The sequence below is a fragment of the Hermetia illucens genome, chromosome 2 (genome assembly GCF_905115235.1).
Source record: "Hermetia illucens chromosome 2, iHerIll2.2.curated.20191125, whole genome shotgun sequence".
Taxonomy (NCBI): Eukaryota; Metazoa; Arthropoda; class Insecta; order Diptera; family Stratiomyidae; genus Hermetia; species Hermetia illucens.
This window is the reverse complement of record NC_051850.1, coordinates 131652860-131673485: the sequence shown is the minus strand read 5'-3', so window position 1 is coordinate 131673485 and position 20626 is coordinate 131652860. Positions and strand designations below refer to the sequence as shown.

General features: G+C 43.9%; 1 protein-coding gene across 1 annotated transcript in view; it reads right to left on the bottom strand.

The window, feature by feature from the left end:
- Positions 1–465: 465 nt before the first annotated feature.
- Positions 466–20626, bottom strand: part of LOC119648562 (serum response factor homolog A-like) — a 48965-nt gene continuing 28804 nt past the window's right edge. Inside the window, exon 2 of the mRNA XM_038050332.1 lies at positions 466–573. Within this exon, the coding sequence (XP_037906260.1) occupies positions 466–573 (108 nt within the window). The remainder of the gene's footprint in view (positions 574–20626) is intronic.

Here is a 20626-nt window from a genome sequence, read left to right as displayed (position 1 = left end):
CAACCGAAAAATCTGAAAAAAATCAGGAGGCTGCCACTATATGGTGCCCAGGCCCCGAAATACCCTCCATATCGATACCTGTTCAAATAAAGTTAATAATAGTACATTACTATAATTTTTAGTAATTGACAGGAAAACCCCCCTTAAGTTCACCTTAGAATCACAATATAGCAATGTAGGCTATAGTATAGAGCATGATCCTGCTAAATTTGGTGAAAATGGCACTATTACTAACAAAGTTATACTAGGTCAAAACTGTCGCTCCTCTGCAAATTCAAGAATATGAATATCAATATCACTTGAAAGTGGCTATTTTCACATAATATATGGATATTTTACGTGCTACATGCTAATGGGACAAATGCACACTCAAATTTCTTTATAAAAGAAATACACAAAACCTTTCATACCTGAAGCGTCTAGTTTCTTTTTTTGAAATGAGTGTACACCACTTCCTGGAGGATGCTAGAATGGTTTTATTTCAGTGATTTCAGTTCCAAATTGCATTGTATTGCAATATTGTCCGGTTTTGTTGCTTCCTTTTATTTTATTCATTTGATTATACTTCAAATTCTGCAAAGGTGACAGAATAATAGCAATAATTATGCTAGTGGTGGATGAGCGAAATCGTTCGTTGATATCGATTCCAAGTTTTCCTATTGTAGTAATATTTTTTGTTACACTACAATATGATTATAATTTTTATTCAATTTGTAAATTATTTTATATATGTGAGTGCAAATTTCGAGTTCGCTAGGGGTGTGGACCGGCGGCTGTGACGAGCTGGCGGAAGAGGAATCTGGGAACGGCCTCCTATTGTAGGTAAAACAATCCGGTTTCTTCAAGACCGTCTTTCTTTTCGAGGACCAGGTTGCCAGGAAGTCGAACGTTCTCCATGTTCCCCAGATCAGCAGGGTTGGCAGCAAACTCTTTGCGGGCGGCTGTACGGAGATCAAACAGAACGAAAGGCTAGACTTGCCATCAGGATGGCTCACCGCGTGGCATAGTCACTGCTTTCAGCATCCTATGCAAACGTTCTAGCACCCTATTATAATGTGGGTTGTATGTAGTTGTCCGCTGACGTTTTAATCCCAAGAGGTTTTCGAGCTCCAAGAAGAGGGTAGATTTAAATTATGTTGCCTGGTCTGTGGTGATTATGGTGCGAACACCAAAGCGTGGAGTGCACTCTTGACAAGGGCCTCAGCATATGACTGTGCCGTTATGTTTTTTAGAGGTATTGTCTCAGTTTACCGCGTAAATCGATCAATAATTGTGAGGCAATACTTGCACCCCTGTGAAATTCGCAAAGGGCGTATAAAGGTGAGGTGTTTTGTGTGGGTGCGCCTTGCTGACGTAGGGAATACTCCTACTTAATCCCTAGCATTTCTAGAAACTTTAAACTTTTGGCATGCGATGGAAGATCATGTCCAATAATTCACGTCCATGTTCATGGACGGCCAGAAATATTTACTGGAGATTAGCCGGTTCGTTGTCCGAATACCAGGGTGCGCAATATTGTGTACTGAGCGAAACACTTTTTTAAAAAAAGCACCCGGAATATGTAGCATAGGCTCCTTTCCGGAGATCTCGCGAATGTGAAGATAGGGAATTCCTTGAATTTGTATTTGAAGTCTGACCGCAGGCTCTGAAGAACTCCGTCATCCTTCTGGGCCACAGTGATTGCTGAAAAATTAATCGCGGCTGGGATGTTTGCCCCGGAGATCCAGGAAAAAGCATCAGCAACAAACTTATCTTTGTCGAACACATGTTGAATGTCCGATTTCAACTGGCTGATGTAGACTAAGTGCCGAAGTTGGCCAGGGGACGCTTTTTCGGGCTTTTGCCACAAAACGAAAGTAGAGGCTTACGGCCCGTGAACAAGGTAAACCGCCTGCTTTCAAGAGAGTACCAGAAGTGCTTGGTACTCAGATACGCGACTAGTAATTCACCATAATATGTCCTGCAATTCTGTTCAGCGGGGTTCAATTGCTTTGAGAAGAAACCCAACGATTATCAGCTTGTATTCACCCTTTGGTGAGGAGCAGGACCTACTGCGGGGTCTGAGGCATCAGTGAACATGACTAGAGGTGCATCTTATTGAAGGAGTGCCAAAACACTAGCATCTACCAGCTGTTGCTTGGCGGTTTCAAAGGCTTGGACGGTTTATGGAAACCACACAAATATCGCAACATTACTACAGAATGTTGTCGCTCTTGGTCGATTAAGTATGATGCCCAGCACCATATCAATAATACTGGTTCCGTAATCTTCTCGAAGGTGCATCATCTACCACCCCAGAAGCACGTTGCTGTGGGGAAAAAGTTTAAATCACGCTGGGGTTCGATGCTCTTCTATGCTGAACTCGAAAGAAGACTTAAGAGATTCACCACTTAAAATTCGTTTGGAAAGTCGACGTGACACACCAAGGCACACCAGTGCAGAGGGACACATTAAAGCAGAAACTTTCTGTTGTATGCAGTCAGTTGCGACGGCATGGCGAAAGCCACTCCAGGTGGGTTCAGATTGCAACATACCCGAGAAACTAGCGGAGTTTCTTCAGATCACCCTTAAGCATTCAGCCCGTAAAGTTATCAGGAGCAGACGCGAAAGCATATTCGGGTGGCCTTTGGAGGTAGAGAGTAGATCACCGCCGAACGCACCCGCCATGCCACTACGTCTGGTATGAATTTTACGAATGTTACGGAAGGGGAGGTTTGTTGAGCCATAAACAACTCGAAGAAACGGATAGGTCTTGGTATGTATGGTGTGCTGCATTTCTGGTATTATCATCAGTAAACACACACAGGCGCATAATATAAATCGAGTCATTACACGTTTGGGAAATTTCCATCCTTCCTCACTACGGGAATTACCTATGTTGTCTCTAAAACGGACGGGGCGCAGGATCATGCAGACACAAAACCGATTACTTGTTTACCAACCCTCCAAAAATTCATAACGTCCATTATTTATCGAAGGATCAATGCGCACCTCCACCAACAATATTCTATCCGAGGAGCAGAAGAAGTGCCGAGTTGAGTCAAGGGTTTGCAAAGAGCAACTTATTATCGATTCGATAGTTGTAGGACATGCAACTAAAGGACAAAGAAACCTTCTTAGTTGCAATATCGATTTTGCCAAGGCTTTTGACGTTGTCTTGCATGCCTTGCTAACCGATGCCCTACATCTGCATCGGATTGATCCGAAATTAATATAGTTTTCGGCAAGGAACCCATGCTCCAGGTGGTGATCAGAAAGATGCTTTGCTGTCCAAATTTCTGCAACGTGTAAAGCTGATGCTTAAATCGCATCTCTTGGGAGGAATAAAATAAATGCACAAATATTTGTTATCCTTCACTGGCTTATAAATTCGGAATATCACGAGCCAGATTCATCAGCTCCACGGCAGAGCTTGGATGATGCATTCGGAATTTGTACTGAGTAGTCCATATCCGCCGTTGGACGTTTTCCAGATCGGTTTTTGTCCACAGCAATATTCCAAATGCATAGGCCAGTGAAGGGATAGCGAATATGTTCAATGCGCTTATTTTACTCTTCTCCGAGAGATACGATTTCAGCACTACCTTTACACGTCGCAGGGATTCGGATAGCAGAACACCCTTCAGATCACCAACACGATCAGACTTCTAACTTGATCATCAGTACCAGCATACAACTTGATATCATCAAACTACATCAAGTCTATCAGCTCACATTTAGCACGTAGGCCATATTTCTTTGCGAAACCATGTCCATTAGCATCATTCAGTAGCCATGAAAGGGGGTTCAGTGCCATGTAAAACCAAAGCGGATTCAAAGAATACCCCTGGAAGATACCCCTTCGCATATGGATAGGCTCTGAGGTATTAGCACCCTCAGATGAACGTACTGATAGGGTGGTATGACACCCTTCGATGACTGTCGCCAAGAACTTTATTAGTTGGGATCAATGCGATACAAAATGTAGGACATTAATTAGCCAGGTATGCGGAACGCTTTCGAAAGCCTTGGCATAATCGATATGACAACTTAGGACGTTGCTCTGTCCTCTAGTTGCTTGTCCTATAATTACCGAATCAATAATGAGTTGCACTTTGCAACCCGGTGGCCCAACTCGTCAGCCCTGCTGCTCCACGAACGGAATATTGTTGATCAGAAGGTGTGCATTAACCCTGCCACTAATGTTGGACGTTGTGGATTTGTGGAGGGTTGGTAAGCAAGTAATCGGTCTTGTGTCCTCCGTCCAACTAATGACGTGATTTATGCTATGTGCCAACCGACTGTGTATACTGGTAAATTTCAGAAATTCCGCACATGATCCAGACCAGAGTTCGAGTTGTTTCCGGCTCGTCGAACTTTCTCTTCGGTAACATCCGCAAAATCCATGCCAGACGTAATGGCATGGTGGGTTCCTTCGACGACGATCCACTCAGTATTCTCCACTCCAATATTCTCTGGGTCCAGTAACCGAAAATTATACTGTCTGGCGCTCTGTTGGGATTCATTGAGAGATCTGAAAAAACTCCGCTGGTTCCTCGCATATATTGCATTCTGAACACGTCTGGAGTGACTCTCCCCATACCGTCGTAACCGACTGCATATGGCACAAAGTTTCTACTTGAGTGTGCCCAGAATTTCAACTGTGGGCATCTCACTGGGGAGAGCATAGCTCTTGTAAACCCTCTGCGCTTTATTTCTCGCTCGTCTGCTAGCATTGTCATGGCTGATATAAATCAGCCTAGCAATGTCCTATGTGAGCCCCGCCGACGTTCTAGATGAATGGTGGATATTTTCGGTTACTCAAACCAATAACGCGAAAAAGAAGCTTCTGACCGTGCAATCTGACAGCCGTAACTGCACCACAATACACAAGTGATTGTAGTTGCAGCAGCGACATATCAGCACACAGGCGAGATGCAATCTCATCATTGATTTTAGATAGAATTCCCGGAGTTGCTGGAGATGCATGGAGCCTGGGAATACCTGGTCTATGCAAAGGATCCGCATCCGGGAATTCTACACTCGCTGTTTGGAAATCGTCCCGAACCTCAGTGGTGACTTCAGCTGGAGGGTGGAGAAAAGCCCATCCGCGAGTAATAAAACTCTTCCCCGCAGTGCGGCGTGGTGTTGCTGATGCGGCCGCCCCTGTCGCCTCTCGATCACCAGTTTCCGCAATGACCTCTAGTTGAATACGCTAACTGATGTTGGTCGGCATTGTGTCGCTGCGAGTAATAAAGTGGTACTGGTCTGGGACTTGCTGCACAGTAGACGCAAATTGCGGGAAAAGCTCGATGAATCTCTAGTGCCACAAAGGGCGGTAATAGGGCCCATAGACTATCAAATTTTCTAATGTATGGGCGCGTTTGACGCGTTGCGCAAATGTTTAACGAATTTCAAACATATTTGAAATGTTTTGCGCAACGGAGTCGTTTGCGCAACCCGTTGTGTTGTGTATGGACATATTGTGTTTCGTTGCAAAATACTTTTCAGCTGATGGCTGAAATATAATTTTCTTAAAGGTAGAAACTTTATGGAGGAGGAAAGTCAATGTTTCCATCGCCCTTAAACTATTATAGCTTTTCAAAGTGGGTTTTTTTTCGTCAGCATGACTAAATTGAATTTTCAAGGCTATGTGATGGATATGTAGAAAGAAGAGAAAGATTCTCTTTTTCTAAACCCGTTAAAGGGTTTACTTCATCCGTTGCCTACGCGGACCTGCTGAAGTGGTCGCCACAGATTGTGGCGAAATAACTGCAGCAGGCGGAGCAATGCTCTTGGCCATTCTGGCGCCTAGACGTCGAACCCGCCCGCGATTAGTGGTTTGGGTGGCGCAGTGCTGTCAATTACGGGAGCCCGACCCAGTCACCAAGTCAGACGACTCCCGCCAGTTATTCGTACGGACCTTAAAGTCCTCCTTTTCCTCATTTTCCGCGGTGCATTTTATCCTTAACTGTCAGCTGTGGAGATTGCTTCCTCAGTAAGTAATCTGAAAGGCTGCAAAGTTCCTGCCCTTTCCTCACCTACCCCCTGAGACGCTGCGTGGCATACAGCCATTCAGACTGATGCTATCCATTGCATTTTTAATGTGAATCTAACAATTTGTCCTACTACGACTTTCAAACATGCGACATTGCTCATTCCACAAAACTATGGTTAAATTCGATATGAGTATTTCCTCGCCCAAAATTGATAACTTCGACCTTTACGTTCCAATAAATATTTAACTTCAAAGAAACGCATATGGCATCAACAGACGTCTCCTCCATACGTCACGTCAATAATGGAATAGAATGGAATTTGCTATTCAAAGAATACATCATATGCAAAATCTGAAGACGTTCGAAAGGGTTGTCATATGTAGATACGTAAAACATCTATTACTCTTCATCGAAGTGCTCGAAAAAAGACTTGAATATTCCCTCAAGTAGACAGGAACTTTATATGAACTGAAAATGAGAGGCTAATGACGCACAGTTCCTTTTTAAGGTATCTCCCCTGATATTACAGACTCTGGTTCGAAATCAATCTTGTCATAAATTTAATTTGGGCTCGGAATTGGAGCAAGATGATGGATATTTTCTGAAAAGAATATTCGCGAGATTTATATGTACTATTGGGAAAGTTCACAAGTCCTAATTCCTTGCTTCACTGTCACGTTCACAAAAACTCGAAAATCGATATTTTTCAATAAGGAGCAGATTCGCTGGAAAGTTGGAACTGCTGGAGAAAATTAAACAATATTGATTTCGTCCTTCAGTGTGTCTTGCGAGTTATACCTATTCCTGGTAAAAGAAGAGGATGACATAACAATTTCAGCAATTCAATTTGTCTGTGACAGCAACTTGAAGGCTTGTAGGGGCTGCTAGTTGCTGGGCGACCAAGGACTCGCAGGAAGAATCATTTATTTACAGATTATATGAACCTGAGACTAATTGAGTTTTGAGTTTTCCATTACTGATAAGGCTTTATTTTGCGGGACTCATATTAAATCTTTAATCAAACATTCCCAAAATCGCTCTAAAGCTGCGGTTGTTATTCGAATCAATGAAATACGAATTTAATGGCAACTCCAATCTAACTCGAATTTTCACAAAACTAAATCAGTAATAATTATTCAGCATAAATCGCTAGAAATCAAATACTAATTTGTGGAAATCCCTTAGCTTGGTGATAGCTTTCTGCGGTTTTTGACGGCAGAGGTTACCTTGTCAATGAACATCCTTCCAGTGGAAGCAGTTGGCTGGCTATGGTATTCGAAAATCAGGCATCTGATTATATTGAAAGTTTCAATTTATCATTTAATTTGCTCAGCAAATACATTCAAATCAATTCCGCAGCCGATTTAATCTGGGAATACATTTCAGAAATCATATTGCGAGTCATTAGCTGTTGGAGTTTCACACCAAATTGAACAGGCTCTGTTTAACCTGTTCATGAATTAGTTGGTTCCCGACCCTGACTTGTTCGCCCTAAGGACATATTAAATTATTTGCCTTCAATATATTGCAAATTAACAACTAAAACAATGTAAGCTGATTAAAATTAATGTTTACAAAATGCGCAGCCTAAGGACATGAGGAGTTGCTAATGAGAATAATAACATATTGGGAGTGTAGGGGTGTAGTGAAATTGCAACTTAAATATTATAATACGATTGCAATTAAATCGCCACATAGAGGTGGATTCACTTTGTGACCACCATCGAAATTGGATCTGATTACATCAGTATTCGCACTAGTCAGTGAAGGCAATTAGAGAGTAATTCTCCCTATAAAAACAGCTAAATCAATATATCGGGCCCATAACTTATACTTCCGCAGTAGATTTAATTGTGAATAACTAGGCTGGAGGTAGGTTTTCTTAGAAACTAGCTTCTCAGAACATCGATTATTTCAGTACCTTTTAGGCTTTCAGGATATTATATAGCTCAGTGTATGAAATGCTACACCTGATCCAGATCAGGGTCCCTTCAGTTCTTCGGACTGTTTATGGCTCATTGAACCTACTCCATGGTAACATCGGCAAAATTCATAAGCGGCATGGCGGATGTTTTCACCAGTAATCCACTCAGCATACTGAACGAATAGCCGCTAAACTCTACCTTAATTAAAAGAGGTACGAAGACGGCTACAGTTTCTTACCAGGGCAGAGACAAACCTGACGCTGCTTCACCGCTGCTTGAGAGCCCAGAACATCTGCGAGCCGCTTCGGTCACGCTGCTCCCAGGGCAGAGGTGAGGCAGCATCTGAAGAGTTGCCTCTGCCCTGGTAAGAAACCGTAGCCGTCTTCGTCCCTCTTTTAATTTTGGAAACTTGTGTGTTAAACCTAAAAAGAGGAGTCCGTGGACCATCAAGAGTGGGAGCAAGTTGCTGTGCATTTGGTCCGGTCCGGCATCAAATCGATGCGGAGACTTAGGACTCCACCGATCCCTAAAAGAAAAAAAAATCCTGGCCGTGATGAAGTAGTCAAATGAGCGCTATGGTTGTGCCAACATAGCAGGCAGAGTTGCTTAAAGGTTAAGTTTGCAGTTGCACTGTACAATTCGGGTTCTACATATAATCCTTATTTCGGTGGAGACTTTAGGTAGGTCTTGTTTCGATCGGTTTGAATGCTGAACCTGCACTATTTATAAACTGCTACCAGGGCTCGGATTGTGGTTTTCAAACCAATCCATATTCGAAGTTGACTGTGGGGCAATGCCGATACGGTAGATACTCACATGAAACCATCAGGACGCAACTGGTTCCGTTGCTGGAAATTTTACTACCTTAACGCTCGGTTGGAATTCATTAAGTGATCTGAGAAAACTCTGCATGTTTCTTGCGTACGTTGGTTTCTACTTTAGTGTGTCTAGAATTTCAACACGGGTACACTATACCTTCTGGATTTTATTGTTCACCCCTTTGCTGGAATCGTCAGTGCAGATTTGAGCCATCCTAGCAATCTCCAGCCGCAATAAGTCCGTCGACGCTCCAGATGAATTTTCAAAAGTGCCTTTTGTCCGGCCAGTGAAACCAGGAACACGAAAGCGAATTTTCTCATCTTGCAACCTGACAGCTATAACTGCACCAAAATACACAAATGGTTGTAGTTGCAGTTGCAACATATTGGGTTGGGGAAAAAGAAATGTCGTATTTTGTAAATAGATGGCGACACTTAAACATATCTTGTGTTGTACTTATCGCATCGGCTCATAATATACCGGAAGATGACAATCTGTGCTGCAAGTGTCTCTTCGACAGTGTTGTGATCGTACGTTTCAGTCTTAAGTTATAGCGCGCAAAAATGGACTCCACCAAGGAAGAAATTCATCATATTTTACGTGTTTACCACCTGAGAGATAAAAATGCAACGAAGGCGGCCAAACAAATTTGTGAAGTTTATGGGCCCAATACTGTAACGATTCGCACAACACAGCGTTGGTTTGATCGATTTCGTTCTGGTGTAGTGGATGTCGAAGATACATCCCGTACTGGTAGGCCAATCGTCGTAGAAACCGATAAAATCTTCGAAATCATCCAAGTAGACCGGCAGTGAACATTTGCTAGATTGGCCAGGAACTGGGTAAGGACCACAAAACCGTTTGGAACCATTTGCAGAAGATTGGATTCCAAAAAAAGCTGGATGTTTGGGTGCCAAACAAGTTGACGCAAAAAAATCTCTTGAACCGAATCAACGCCTGCTATGCACTGCTGAAACGGAACGAACGGATGGTAATTGGTGATGAAAAGTGGATCACGTACGACAACCTCAAGCGAAAAAGATCGTGGTTGAAGCGTGGCGAGCCGGCCCAAACCACCGCCAAGCCCGCATTGATGGTCAGGAAGGTTTTGCTGGGTGTTTGGTGGGATTGGAAGGAAATCATCCACTATGAGCTGTTTAACTATGGCCAGATCCTCAATTCGGTCCTCTACTATGAGCAACTCGACTTTTTGAAGCAGACGATTGACCAGAAGCGGCCAGAATTGGTCAATAGGAATAGGGTTCCACCAGGATAACGCTCGCCGTCACACATCTTTGATGACCAGAGGGGCAGAAGCTATGTTCCCATTACCGAAAGCTTCTAGAAATCAATGAAAAGCACGTGAAGTGAATATCTAAACTCCTTGCACTCTTCCAGAATGATCCGTATGGTGTTGATGTGGTCAATGCAGGTGCATGTAGAGCGGAAACCAGCTTACTCTCTGCCTACTAAGCTTCGAGAAGTTCTTTAATACGTGCCAGGATTATTTTAGCTATTCATGCATATATCCCTCCATTTGTTATACTCAAAGAAGGTGCCTTTCTTTGGAATCTTAACAATCATTTCGTTCTCCCACTGTCAAGCTGCAAGTGAATCATACAATTGGTCGATATTGATCTTGCAAGGTCAGGTCAACTTCCCCGGAATAACGTGAAGTGCAAGATTTAGCAATGCAAAAACTGCCAGTGTGTTGGCCACGCAGCACCCAACTGCCATCTCGGATGTCGCTTTGTCAAATACGATAAGACCCATAGCCCTGGAGGGTGCAGCAAAACTGCAGAAGAGAAGCGATACTGCGTTAACTGCGGTAGTCCCGACCATCCGGCTAACTGCCGGAATTGTCCTGCCTCCATTCGTGTCGTCTCCAAGTGGAACGTACAAAAACAAACGCCTTCAACCCTGAGAAAAATCATAAACCCCAATTTCACCAAACCAGCACCTTCACTGACGCTGTTGGCACAAACACGTAGCAAACTCTTCAAAGAAAACAAAGCTTGCCAGTGAACGGACAATAATTTGTTGAAAAATCTCAACAATTTCTAAACATGTTTAATGCAATGATTGCAACATTTTCGTCCAGTCATGCACAATAAAATTTTCGAATTGAATATCAGTTCGATTGTAGGTCGTGTCCACGAGTTCAAACTTTTTCTCAAAAAACACAAGTCTCACATAGTACTACTATGTGAGACCAGGCTCCACTTTTGCTATAAACCTTCTTTCTCCAAGTTGAACTTACTCAGAACCGACAGCCGCAACCGAGATAGTAACAACTTGGCTGGAGGCACTGCTATTCTCGCTTCCGACAAACGCCAAATAACCTAGAAGTAGCACTTTTTGCTACCGAAACACACTCTTCCATCATCTATTTAGCCTCTGTCTACTGCCCAAACCAGTCCCTCGATACTGATGACTTTTCAAGTCTCTTAAACTTCTGCGCATCTCATCCCCGCCCCGCCAACAAATCATGACACATGATCATCGGAGGCGATATTAACGCGAAACATAGGTCCTGCCTTAATTCGGCCCATAACCCAAACGGCCTTCGACTAGATAACTGGTTCACTACCGCGCCAACAGCTCTGAATTTCCAGCATTTCAGTCCGGTTCTACCTCGCTACATTGGCCGTTATTCCCAATCACACCTCGGCCACTTCCTTTTGACAAATGACTTAACTCCAATCCCACTTCCTAACAAATTTCTCTTCCTCAATACCCTCTCAGGCATCAGCGATCATGATGTATTTGTACTTGAGATCAACCTTCCTGATCGCACTTCCCGCCCCATTCACCGAAGCGTCCCTGACTATCAAAAGGCAAACTGGAGAAGTGTCAACCAGTCCCTAAAATCCTCTCTCTCTCAGATACAAATTAGTAGCACTATACCCATCTCCAATGAGAATATTGACGCAGCAGTCAGCCAATATACGAACACCGTTAAAGAGGTGTGCGAAAGTCAAATACCGCAACGCTCCTTCAACTACAAAAACTTACTCTCGCTGCCTGAATATCTCCTAAGGGAGATCAAATTGAAGAGATCCCTTCCGAGAAGACTCTTCACCCATTATTTCGGTAATTCGAAGCGTCAGAGAATCCAAACTCTCTACACTGGACACCTCCACGGTTGACTTTCCAACATTGAGCTCATCCCACACGCCTACCGTGAACTGTCCCAGACTCGGTAAGGGTAATATCCCAAGCACCATATTGCCCCAAAACATTTTGAAACCCGAAAAAAAACCGAACTTTTAGCCAACCATTTCTTAAAGGCCTATCAGACCACACTTCACCTTCGCAGTGAAGAGACCTTCTGTCACCTCCTCTATCTCCTCTCTCCTCAACTCACCAGCATTTCGTCAAAGAACCACCAACCTGCCTTCATTTAGTGGCTACTTTGTAGCCAGCAACATCCCGAGCATCAAGTTCTTGAAGCCTAATCAAGTTGCAAAACTTATTAAGCTCTCCAAGAACAAAAAATTCACCGGTCTCGACAATATCCCGAATATCGTCGTAAAGATATGCTCCGCCTTTCTCAGTACCTTTCTCTCCATAATTTTTAACACTGTATTCTCAATGCACATTTCCCCACTAGCTGGAAGAATGCCAAAATAGTCCCGATCCCGAAAAAACGAAAACCCTCTGATACCAGATAGCTACAGGCCTAACTCAATCTTATCGTCAACCGCTAAAATCTTCGAGCGGGCCATCAAGACGATGATTGACGAACACTGCGAGGCCGGTGATATAATCCTAAACTTCAAGTTTACGAACCGTCCACAACATTCAGTCGAGCACGCACTCCTCAAAACTGACATTTTATACGGATTCAACCGCAAAGCGCCAAGTTTCGCCTTCCTTCTTGACCTGAAAAAAAGCCTTTGACTCTGTCTGGCAACACGGACTCATTACTAAACTTTCAAGGTCGTTCCATTTCCACCCACAACTCTGCAAAATCCTCCTCAGCTTTCTCCATGAGAGAAAAGCGCGGGTTGCCGTTCAAAACCATCTATCCAAAATTTACACTTGCCCCGCGGGCATTCCGCAGGGATCGGTCCTCTCCGCCACCCTCTTTTCACTATTCACTGCGGACATCCCAATGCCTCCGGACGACCCCAACCCATTCAAAGTCCGTCAGTATGCTAACGATCTGATACTTTATGTATCAGTCGAAAACATCCCGCAAGGAGAAGCTCGTCTAAATTCATATTTAGACGACCTACACCACTACTTTTCTAGGTGGAAATTGTCCCTCAACCCAACCGAATGTCAGACAATAGTGTTCCTGGGCAACACTAAACTGACATACGCCATCAAACGTAACATCAGAAACATCTTCCTACAAATTAATTCCGTCTCAATACTAAAAGTAGAGCAAGTGACATACCTCAGGATCACTAGGAACACTTCGCTCTCAAATATTCCCCACATAAACCCCGCACTTCTACCGATCATCCGGTACAATAGACCTGTTGCGCAGAAAGTTAAACTTTTCTACTACAAGCAACTCATACGGCCCTTTTTCACCTTCGGGTTGATCTTCTCGGCAGATTGCTCACCAACCCAAATCGACAAACTGCGTCTCTGCGTGAGAAAAATATGAGCTTCATTGCGCTAAAATTTTCAAAAACTAGGATCGTACGAAATACATTTCGAACCACATCCTCTACCACACCTGCAAAGTTGCCGGGATTTATTTCGTCCTGATCAATAAAGCGCTTCGTTTCCCCGACACGTGTGAAGCACACCCTAATCCGCTGATTAGAGAGCAAATGACCATTGACCACTGTATTGAGAATTATCTCCGCAGACACTAGTTTTCTCAAGCCCTCGTGGACCCGTCCATCCGATGCAATATCTTCGACGAGGCTGGAAAGGTAAACCTTTACTCGGGTTCTTTTCCAACGACCAGTTCGTGCCACCACCCAAGGCCATTCACCCTTCACATCTTAAACTCTTTTCTATTCCACTTCCCACCTGTCCCCGTTCGTCTCCCTTTCCTCATCCTCCTTAAAAGCAGAATCCTCAACGTGTAGGAGGTTTTTTGAAATTTCCCCCTTTTAATCCTTTTACGATAAGCTTAGTTTTATAAATATTTCGTTATGCTAAACTTTAGATGCAGCTTTAGACTGTTAAGGTTCAATCGTTCCTAGTTTAAGTAACTTTACTTTAAGTCTTTTTCGTTAAATAAAAATGTGTTTCTCTGGAAAAATGTGTTTCTCACTCACTAGCAGATACTTTTGGTGCTTTCGAGTATCAACTTCGGTGTTCTTTACAATTAGAACAAGTCGGGAAACCGGAAGCTCGGCGCTTGAGGTATGAAAGGTTTTGTTTGTTTCTGACGTGAGTCCAAATCGAGACCTTTCATTTGATACCTAACATGAAAAAAATTTTTAAACCCAAACAAAACCTTAAAAATGACAGTCAAATAAAGGTAATCAGTTCGGAATAATTAAACTCGAGATTTAGTCTCACAGGTTAAGGAACAGTAACCTGTTGCCAAAGAGTGCAATAGGGACCCCAAATGCCTATTGTGCGAAGTAAAAGCGGGACAAGATAACCGGTATATTGCCGGTAAATGGATAAATGTCCCGAATTTAGGATGGGGCTCACTGCAATGAGAAAATGAGGTTTCTCCAAATAAACCTGAATCATTGCAAGGTCGCTCAGGATTTACTTGAACAGACCATGTTCGAATCTAGGATGGGAATTCCCATCATAAGTGAACCATGTAGAAACCTTCACGGTGGTATATTGGTAACAGATTCGACTGGTGGAGCGGCGATATGGGCTTGTGGTCGACAGGCCATACAATGTACTGCAAGTCAGGCAGCCAGTGGTTTTGTGTAGGCGAAAATAAGTTTGACACTGTCTGAATTCGAGCAAATGCTTGATAATCTTCTTCTCGACGCAAGGGGACGAAGTCCAAAGGTTATTGCTGGTGATTTCAATGCTTGGGCCCTAGAGTGGGGCAGCAGAGAATCAAATGCTAGGGGGCGCAGTTTAATAGAAGCTTTCGCGCAGATGGACATATTTTTGGGTAACGAAGGTGCCGTAAACACCTTCCAGAAAGGGGGGTCAGGCTCAGTTGTAGACCTGACCTTTGTCAGCCCTTCGCTGGCACATGGTATGTCCTGGTGCGTCAGCGAACGCTACACCCACAGCGATTACCAGGCAATCTTCTTTGAGACATTTGTCGAGCCTCTGGGCAAAGGGCTATCATGCCCGAAAGCGAAAAAGATTTCAGGCTGGTATGCAAAATCTTTGGATGAGCAGACCTTCATAGAGGTGTGGTTAGATCAACCTGATAAAGCAGGCGGCTCTACGGAAAGAGCCGTCCATCTGGCTCAATGCAGCACCAAAACATGTGACGCGTCCATGCCTAGGAGGTGCCCATTTCCCAGTAGAAGACCAAACTACTGGTGGAGTGATAAACTAACCGGTCTTCGATCAGCCTGCCACTGAGCCAGAAGAGCGGCTCAGAGGGTGATAGGTTGAGTCGATGAGGAGCAGAAAGATTGCACTTATAAGGCCGGCCGCAAAACCCTCAAGCTCGCCATCCAGCGAAGCAAGAGGAAATGTTTTAAGGAGCTCTGCTCAGAAGCGAACGTAAACCCATGGGAGAGCGCTTACAGAATCGTGATGGGACTATTCAGAGGCCGTTCCTCTTCGCAGATCACGTGTCCCACCCTCTTGCTGAAAATCATGCAGGGGTTGTTCCAGCAAGAGGAGAGCACCGACACATTCCAACCCCTCTGAATGTGACGGCAATTCCGCCAGTCACCAGAGACGAGCTGCTGGAGATCTGCGGTAGAATAGAAGACAATAAAGCGCCGGGCCTGGACGGAGTACCGAATGAGGCCCTTAAGCTTGCCGTGAAAGCAGGCCGGACATGTTCGCTGAGTTTTTCGAAGCGTGCATATCCGAGGAAATATTTCCAGTGGCATGGAAGCGGCAGAAGTTGGTACTTCTGTAGGTCTAAGCCTGGTAAACCTCCACGTGAACCATTTTCATACCGACCCATTTGTCTTTTGGATACTGCGGACAAAATGTTAGAGCGGGTAATCTATAATAAATTACTCCCGGTTTTTGAGTACCAAGGCGGCCTTCCAGATCAGCAGTATGGGTTCCATAAAGCCAGATCAACCATTGATGCCATCAAATTGATTACTGGCTTGGCCGAAGATGCAATCAACGGAAAGGGTAGTACCTGCAAATATTGCGTGGTAGTAACTCTGAACGTGAAAAATGCATTCTATTCAGCCAGTTGGAATCTAATACGCAAATCCCTAGTGAAGGTTGGTATTCCCGCCTATCTCGCTGCTATCGTCGATAGTTATTTAACTGAAAGGAGGCTCTGGTATGACACTGATGACGGACCACGGGAGTACGTTGTTTCCGCGGGTGTCCCACAGGGCTCCGTATTGGGTCCACTATGTGGAACATCATGTGCAGCAATGTTCTTAATATTGTCTTTCTGGAGGAAGCCACGGTGGTGGGTTACGCTGACGACATAGCACTGGTTGCTGTCGCAAAGCATCTGGAAGATGCTGAGTTATACTCAAGCGAGGCAATCAGTGGTGTTAAATGTTGGGTAGAGAACTATGGTCTGACACTTGCGGAGGAAAAAACAGAAATGGTCCTCATCACTAAGCGCCGGAAGAAAAATTATGCCTGTATTTGAATCGGGAATCATATCATCACTTCCAAGCCGACCATCAAATACTTGGGGGTGGTGATAGACAGGAAGCTCAGCTATAAGCAACAGGTACAGTATGTTTGTGATAAATCATCCACTGTTAGTATGGCCCTGGCGAGAATGATGCCGAACGTGGGAGGGCCACGGCATACCTTTAGGTTGCTTATAGCCAGGGTGGTAACCTCAATCATGCTCTATGCGACCGACCGACGAATTGGCGACCTCACCCGACTGTCCAAATTGCGATGGAGAACCAGAGGACCCAGAGGATGTATTCCTTCACTGTCCAAGATTTGTGGAAGAAAGGATGAATTTAGAGGAGACTCTAGGGGAGGTGATGGTACCAGAAAATATGCTGCCGAAAATGGTAGCACATTAAGAAAATTGGGATGCCGTCAACTCCATGATCGGATCCGTCCAAACCAAATTGCGAAAGGCAGAGAAGAGGAGAAAAAAGCGGTCACATGCGCGGCGTATAGAAAAAAAGGTGACTAAGCTAGAATGGGCTGACTCCGCCCCATGACGTAATACCTTATGGAGGTTCTGCGGAGCAGGGAGGGAATCGGGGGTGGTTTTAGTGGGTAAAAATCTCACTTACTGGTGTGTTCGGACCAGTGTCTTTGGAAGATTTGCACCACCTAAAAAAAAAGACAGACAGACGGACAGACACACATTGAACCGATTTTAATAAGGTTTTGCTTTGCAAACAAAACCTTAAAAATGAAAGTCACATAAAGGTGATCAATTCGGAATAATTAAACTCGAGTTTTAGTCTCACAGGTGATGAAACAGCAACCTGTTGCCCTAAATACATCGTTGAGTGCATAAAAATATAATTGACTTTTTGCTCTCCTTTTCGTACGTCTTTGACCCATTGCTTTTAGGACTTTGACAATGCGAGTTATTCCCGATGTCGAGCTACCTATGATTAAGTTTTCTAACTTGACACCTACGGTTCTTATTCGAACGAACTTGAAATTTCAATTGACGCCATTTTCAATTTCACAGAAATTTATCGTATTTAAATGTTTCAATAATTTGTCAGAATTTTGTGAAGTATTCTGATACAAAGAAACAGATAATTTATGATGGAAAGCTGTCTATATCCGAGTTCAGATATGCAAACAAGCTTATGTATCTAAAAAACGGGAAAGGCGGATGATTCTGCCTAAAATCACTGGAAAAGTCCCTTGACATATGTTCTTTCCTCCCCAATATCTTTAAAAAAAGTATCTAAATTTACCTTCCTGCAAAACCCGCTGTAAAAATTCTCGTTTGCATTTAAGGCCTCGGGATAAAGAACTTTATGATTTAGGTGCCTTATCGAAGAATATTTCAAGTCTCTTATAATCCATTAAAATTTATGATTCAACCACAAAAGAAAGGTACGAATAATAAAGATGCTCCGCCAATAAAAAATCCTTTCTTTACGATAATTTTTTATGGCGGAACAGATTTGTAAATATATCCTTCAATGTACAAGAAGAGCGGAGCGAAAAGCATCCTCGTGTATGGGAAGTAAGTCGCAAACGAGTTCCTTTTCAATAAACTGGGGGCAATAGCTTTAAGAGATTATTGAGGATTGCAGACTTTTGAAAGCAAATGGTAATTTCCTTGGGGGTTGTTTGAAGGAGGAAAAAATTGCGGTTTTTCTTACATACTTCTCTCTTCGTAATGGCGTCGTACGTACAGTTGTACCGGTATAATTGGATTGGAAATGAAGGTGTGACAACTTATGACAGAAATAGGTCAATCCCAAGCCTTTTGAGATGCGTGCCTGCTTTAAAGGGATCTTCAAAAGGTTTTTTCAAATTATGTTCCGTTTGAATGCATATTTGGAATATTGAAATTGAGTTAGCACAGAAAGCAACAAGAGTGATAACTTGAGCTTAGCCTTAGACAAAACTGATACAGGAAAATGGGGTGAATAAGGTCAAGGGGGGGGGGGGCATGGTAGTTTTATTACAACAGCGAAAATTATCGACTTTAAGTTTCAATTGTAAAGTGTCGCGTTTCGCCTGATTAGCGGTTTTCTTTTGGTTTGCGTCATGATTTTGGTCTTTTCTTCGTTCACTAAGGACCCCGCTCTCCTACGATCGTGCCAAGATATGTATATCAACTGACCGACATTGTACGAAAAATCGTGTTGACCATTTTGGAATCAGCAATAAATGCAGGGATTGCCTTCTAGCTATGCGTAAGCAAAGAGGAGCTGACATCGACCTTTTGCCTTCGCTTGCGTGTTGCGCCTGCCACTTCGCGGGGTTTAAGGGACTGCAACCCCACAAGTAAAACTTTGCTTATATGAGGTGGGAGTGCTATCCCGCTAATCAGGCAGCAGATACACTGGGAAATCCGTCAAGAAAATCGATGAGGGTTGACAATGGTAGCGAGGGCTCTTAAAATGCTGGCTTTCTCCAACTTGAGCTTCCCGCTGAACGATGTAAGCTGGACATCCTAAGTCTTAGTGAAATAAGATGATGGGATTCCGGAGAGTATTGCTCTCCCTTTTACGGCAATGCGCTTCTGTACTCTCCCCACTCCCGTCGCTTCGGCATTAGTGGCACATTGTTCGAGCACAGAGCCTGCCGTAGTGTCAGTTGACATGGTTTGAGTAAGCCAGGGATGCGGGTAACAAGAGAAGCTCTAACATCGATTCATCATATGATTATCGCTTAAGTTCGCTTGGGTGGCTCATCCGGGGGGGAGCTGCGACCTCCTAAGTTCAACATCGAGCACCTGGGTAATCCAGCTATCGCTAGACAGTGGGAGAACTATCTCGATGATCAGGCCAAGGATCCACTGGATTAACCCGTCCGAGGATAACGACACACATTGCGCTGCCGTACAAAATGCACTCTTCTCGGATGCTATGTAGATCGTTCGCCACGCCTCGAAGTTGCACCAAATGGTCTGGCTGACAGCAGTATCATGAAAGTGGATCAATGAATGGAAGGAGTTGGTAGCTCTATTGACCGCTGCGAGCGACAACGAAATCCTGGAAACTTCATCTCAGCGTGTGCCTTAACAAAAACAATTTTTTTATTGTACTTCTTAGGGAAATGTATACTTCATCACGCACTGGTCCTGTAAAGGATGTTGACAGTCGGCCCCTCATCCACAATGACGACTGGTTGGAGAAGTGGAGGAAACACTTAAGCTGGCCTGATACTATTTCTAACAGAGATTGAAATGGCACGCCGGTTGGTTCAATTAAATTCTGCTGTCTCTCTTTCCAAATCCAGAGCCACTGATCTCCTTCACATCGTCCGGGCAAGGCAGCGTGAAGAATGTCATCGACAATAAGAAAAAATGATATCGGTATCAAGATGTAACCCTCGTGAACTGCGCGATGCATCTGAAGTTCCTTTGCGAATTTACCTCGATGCGGCAAGCGACATTTTGTGCCATCATATGTCGTCCTCTATTAGCTCATGCAGAATGCTCCTCCTATGTACAACATGCCAAATATACTCTCTATTGACTTTGGAGCGAAATCAAGTAGACAATGTCCGAGGATCCGCAAGGAAACCAGTCTGCACTCTATTAGTCAATTTTTCGAAACGTTCTTCGTTCCGTTTCAGGATTATTTTAGTTATTATCTTTGCGATGGCAAAGAATACGCAGATATCCCTCCAATTTTCGCACTCTAAACAAATTAACGATTATCTTCTTCTATTATCTATATAAGGTCTTGTACGAATGGATCTGCTGATTCAGACAGTGTGCCTGTATTCTTTAGAATATTCGAGGGAATCCTTCCCACGATTTGGTGAGGCCATTGGCTAGTATGCCGAGTCCAAGCGCTATCTGCGAACAGCAGAATGGATTTCTCCAACCCTGCGATAAGCAGCCGGTGGGTAATCCTCAATTATCCTAACTAAGTAACCAGTGGCCTCCACTTTAGCCAGGATGCCTGTAATCCAACCGAGGTTGGACGAGTTAAGAGCATTCCTGACATCCAGTGTCAACATCGCGCAGTACTTACTAGCGACCGATGCCTCTCGAGCCAAATCCATGACCACTGCTATTAAATCGACCGTGGAAAGGTCTCTCCGATAACCACCCGCTAGTTCGATGAACGGAACCAGCCTAGTACACATTACTGTCCAAAAAATAGACACATTTCTGTTGCGCATCCGACTGTCGCCCACTTCGTTTCTAATGTCGAGAAAGATGGCCTAGTG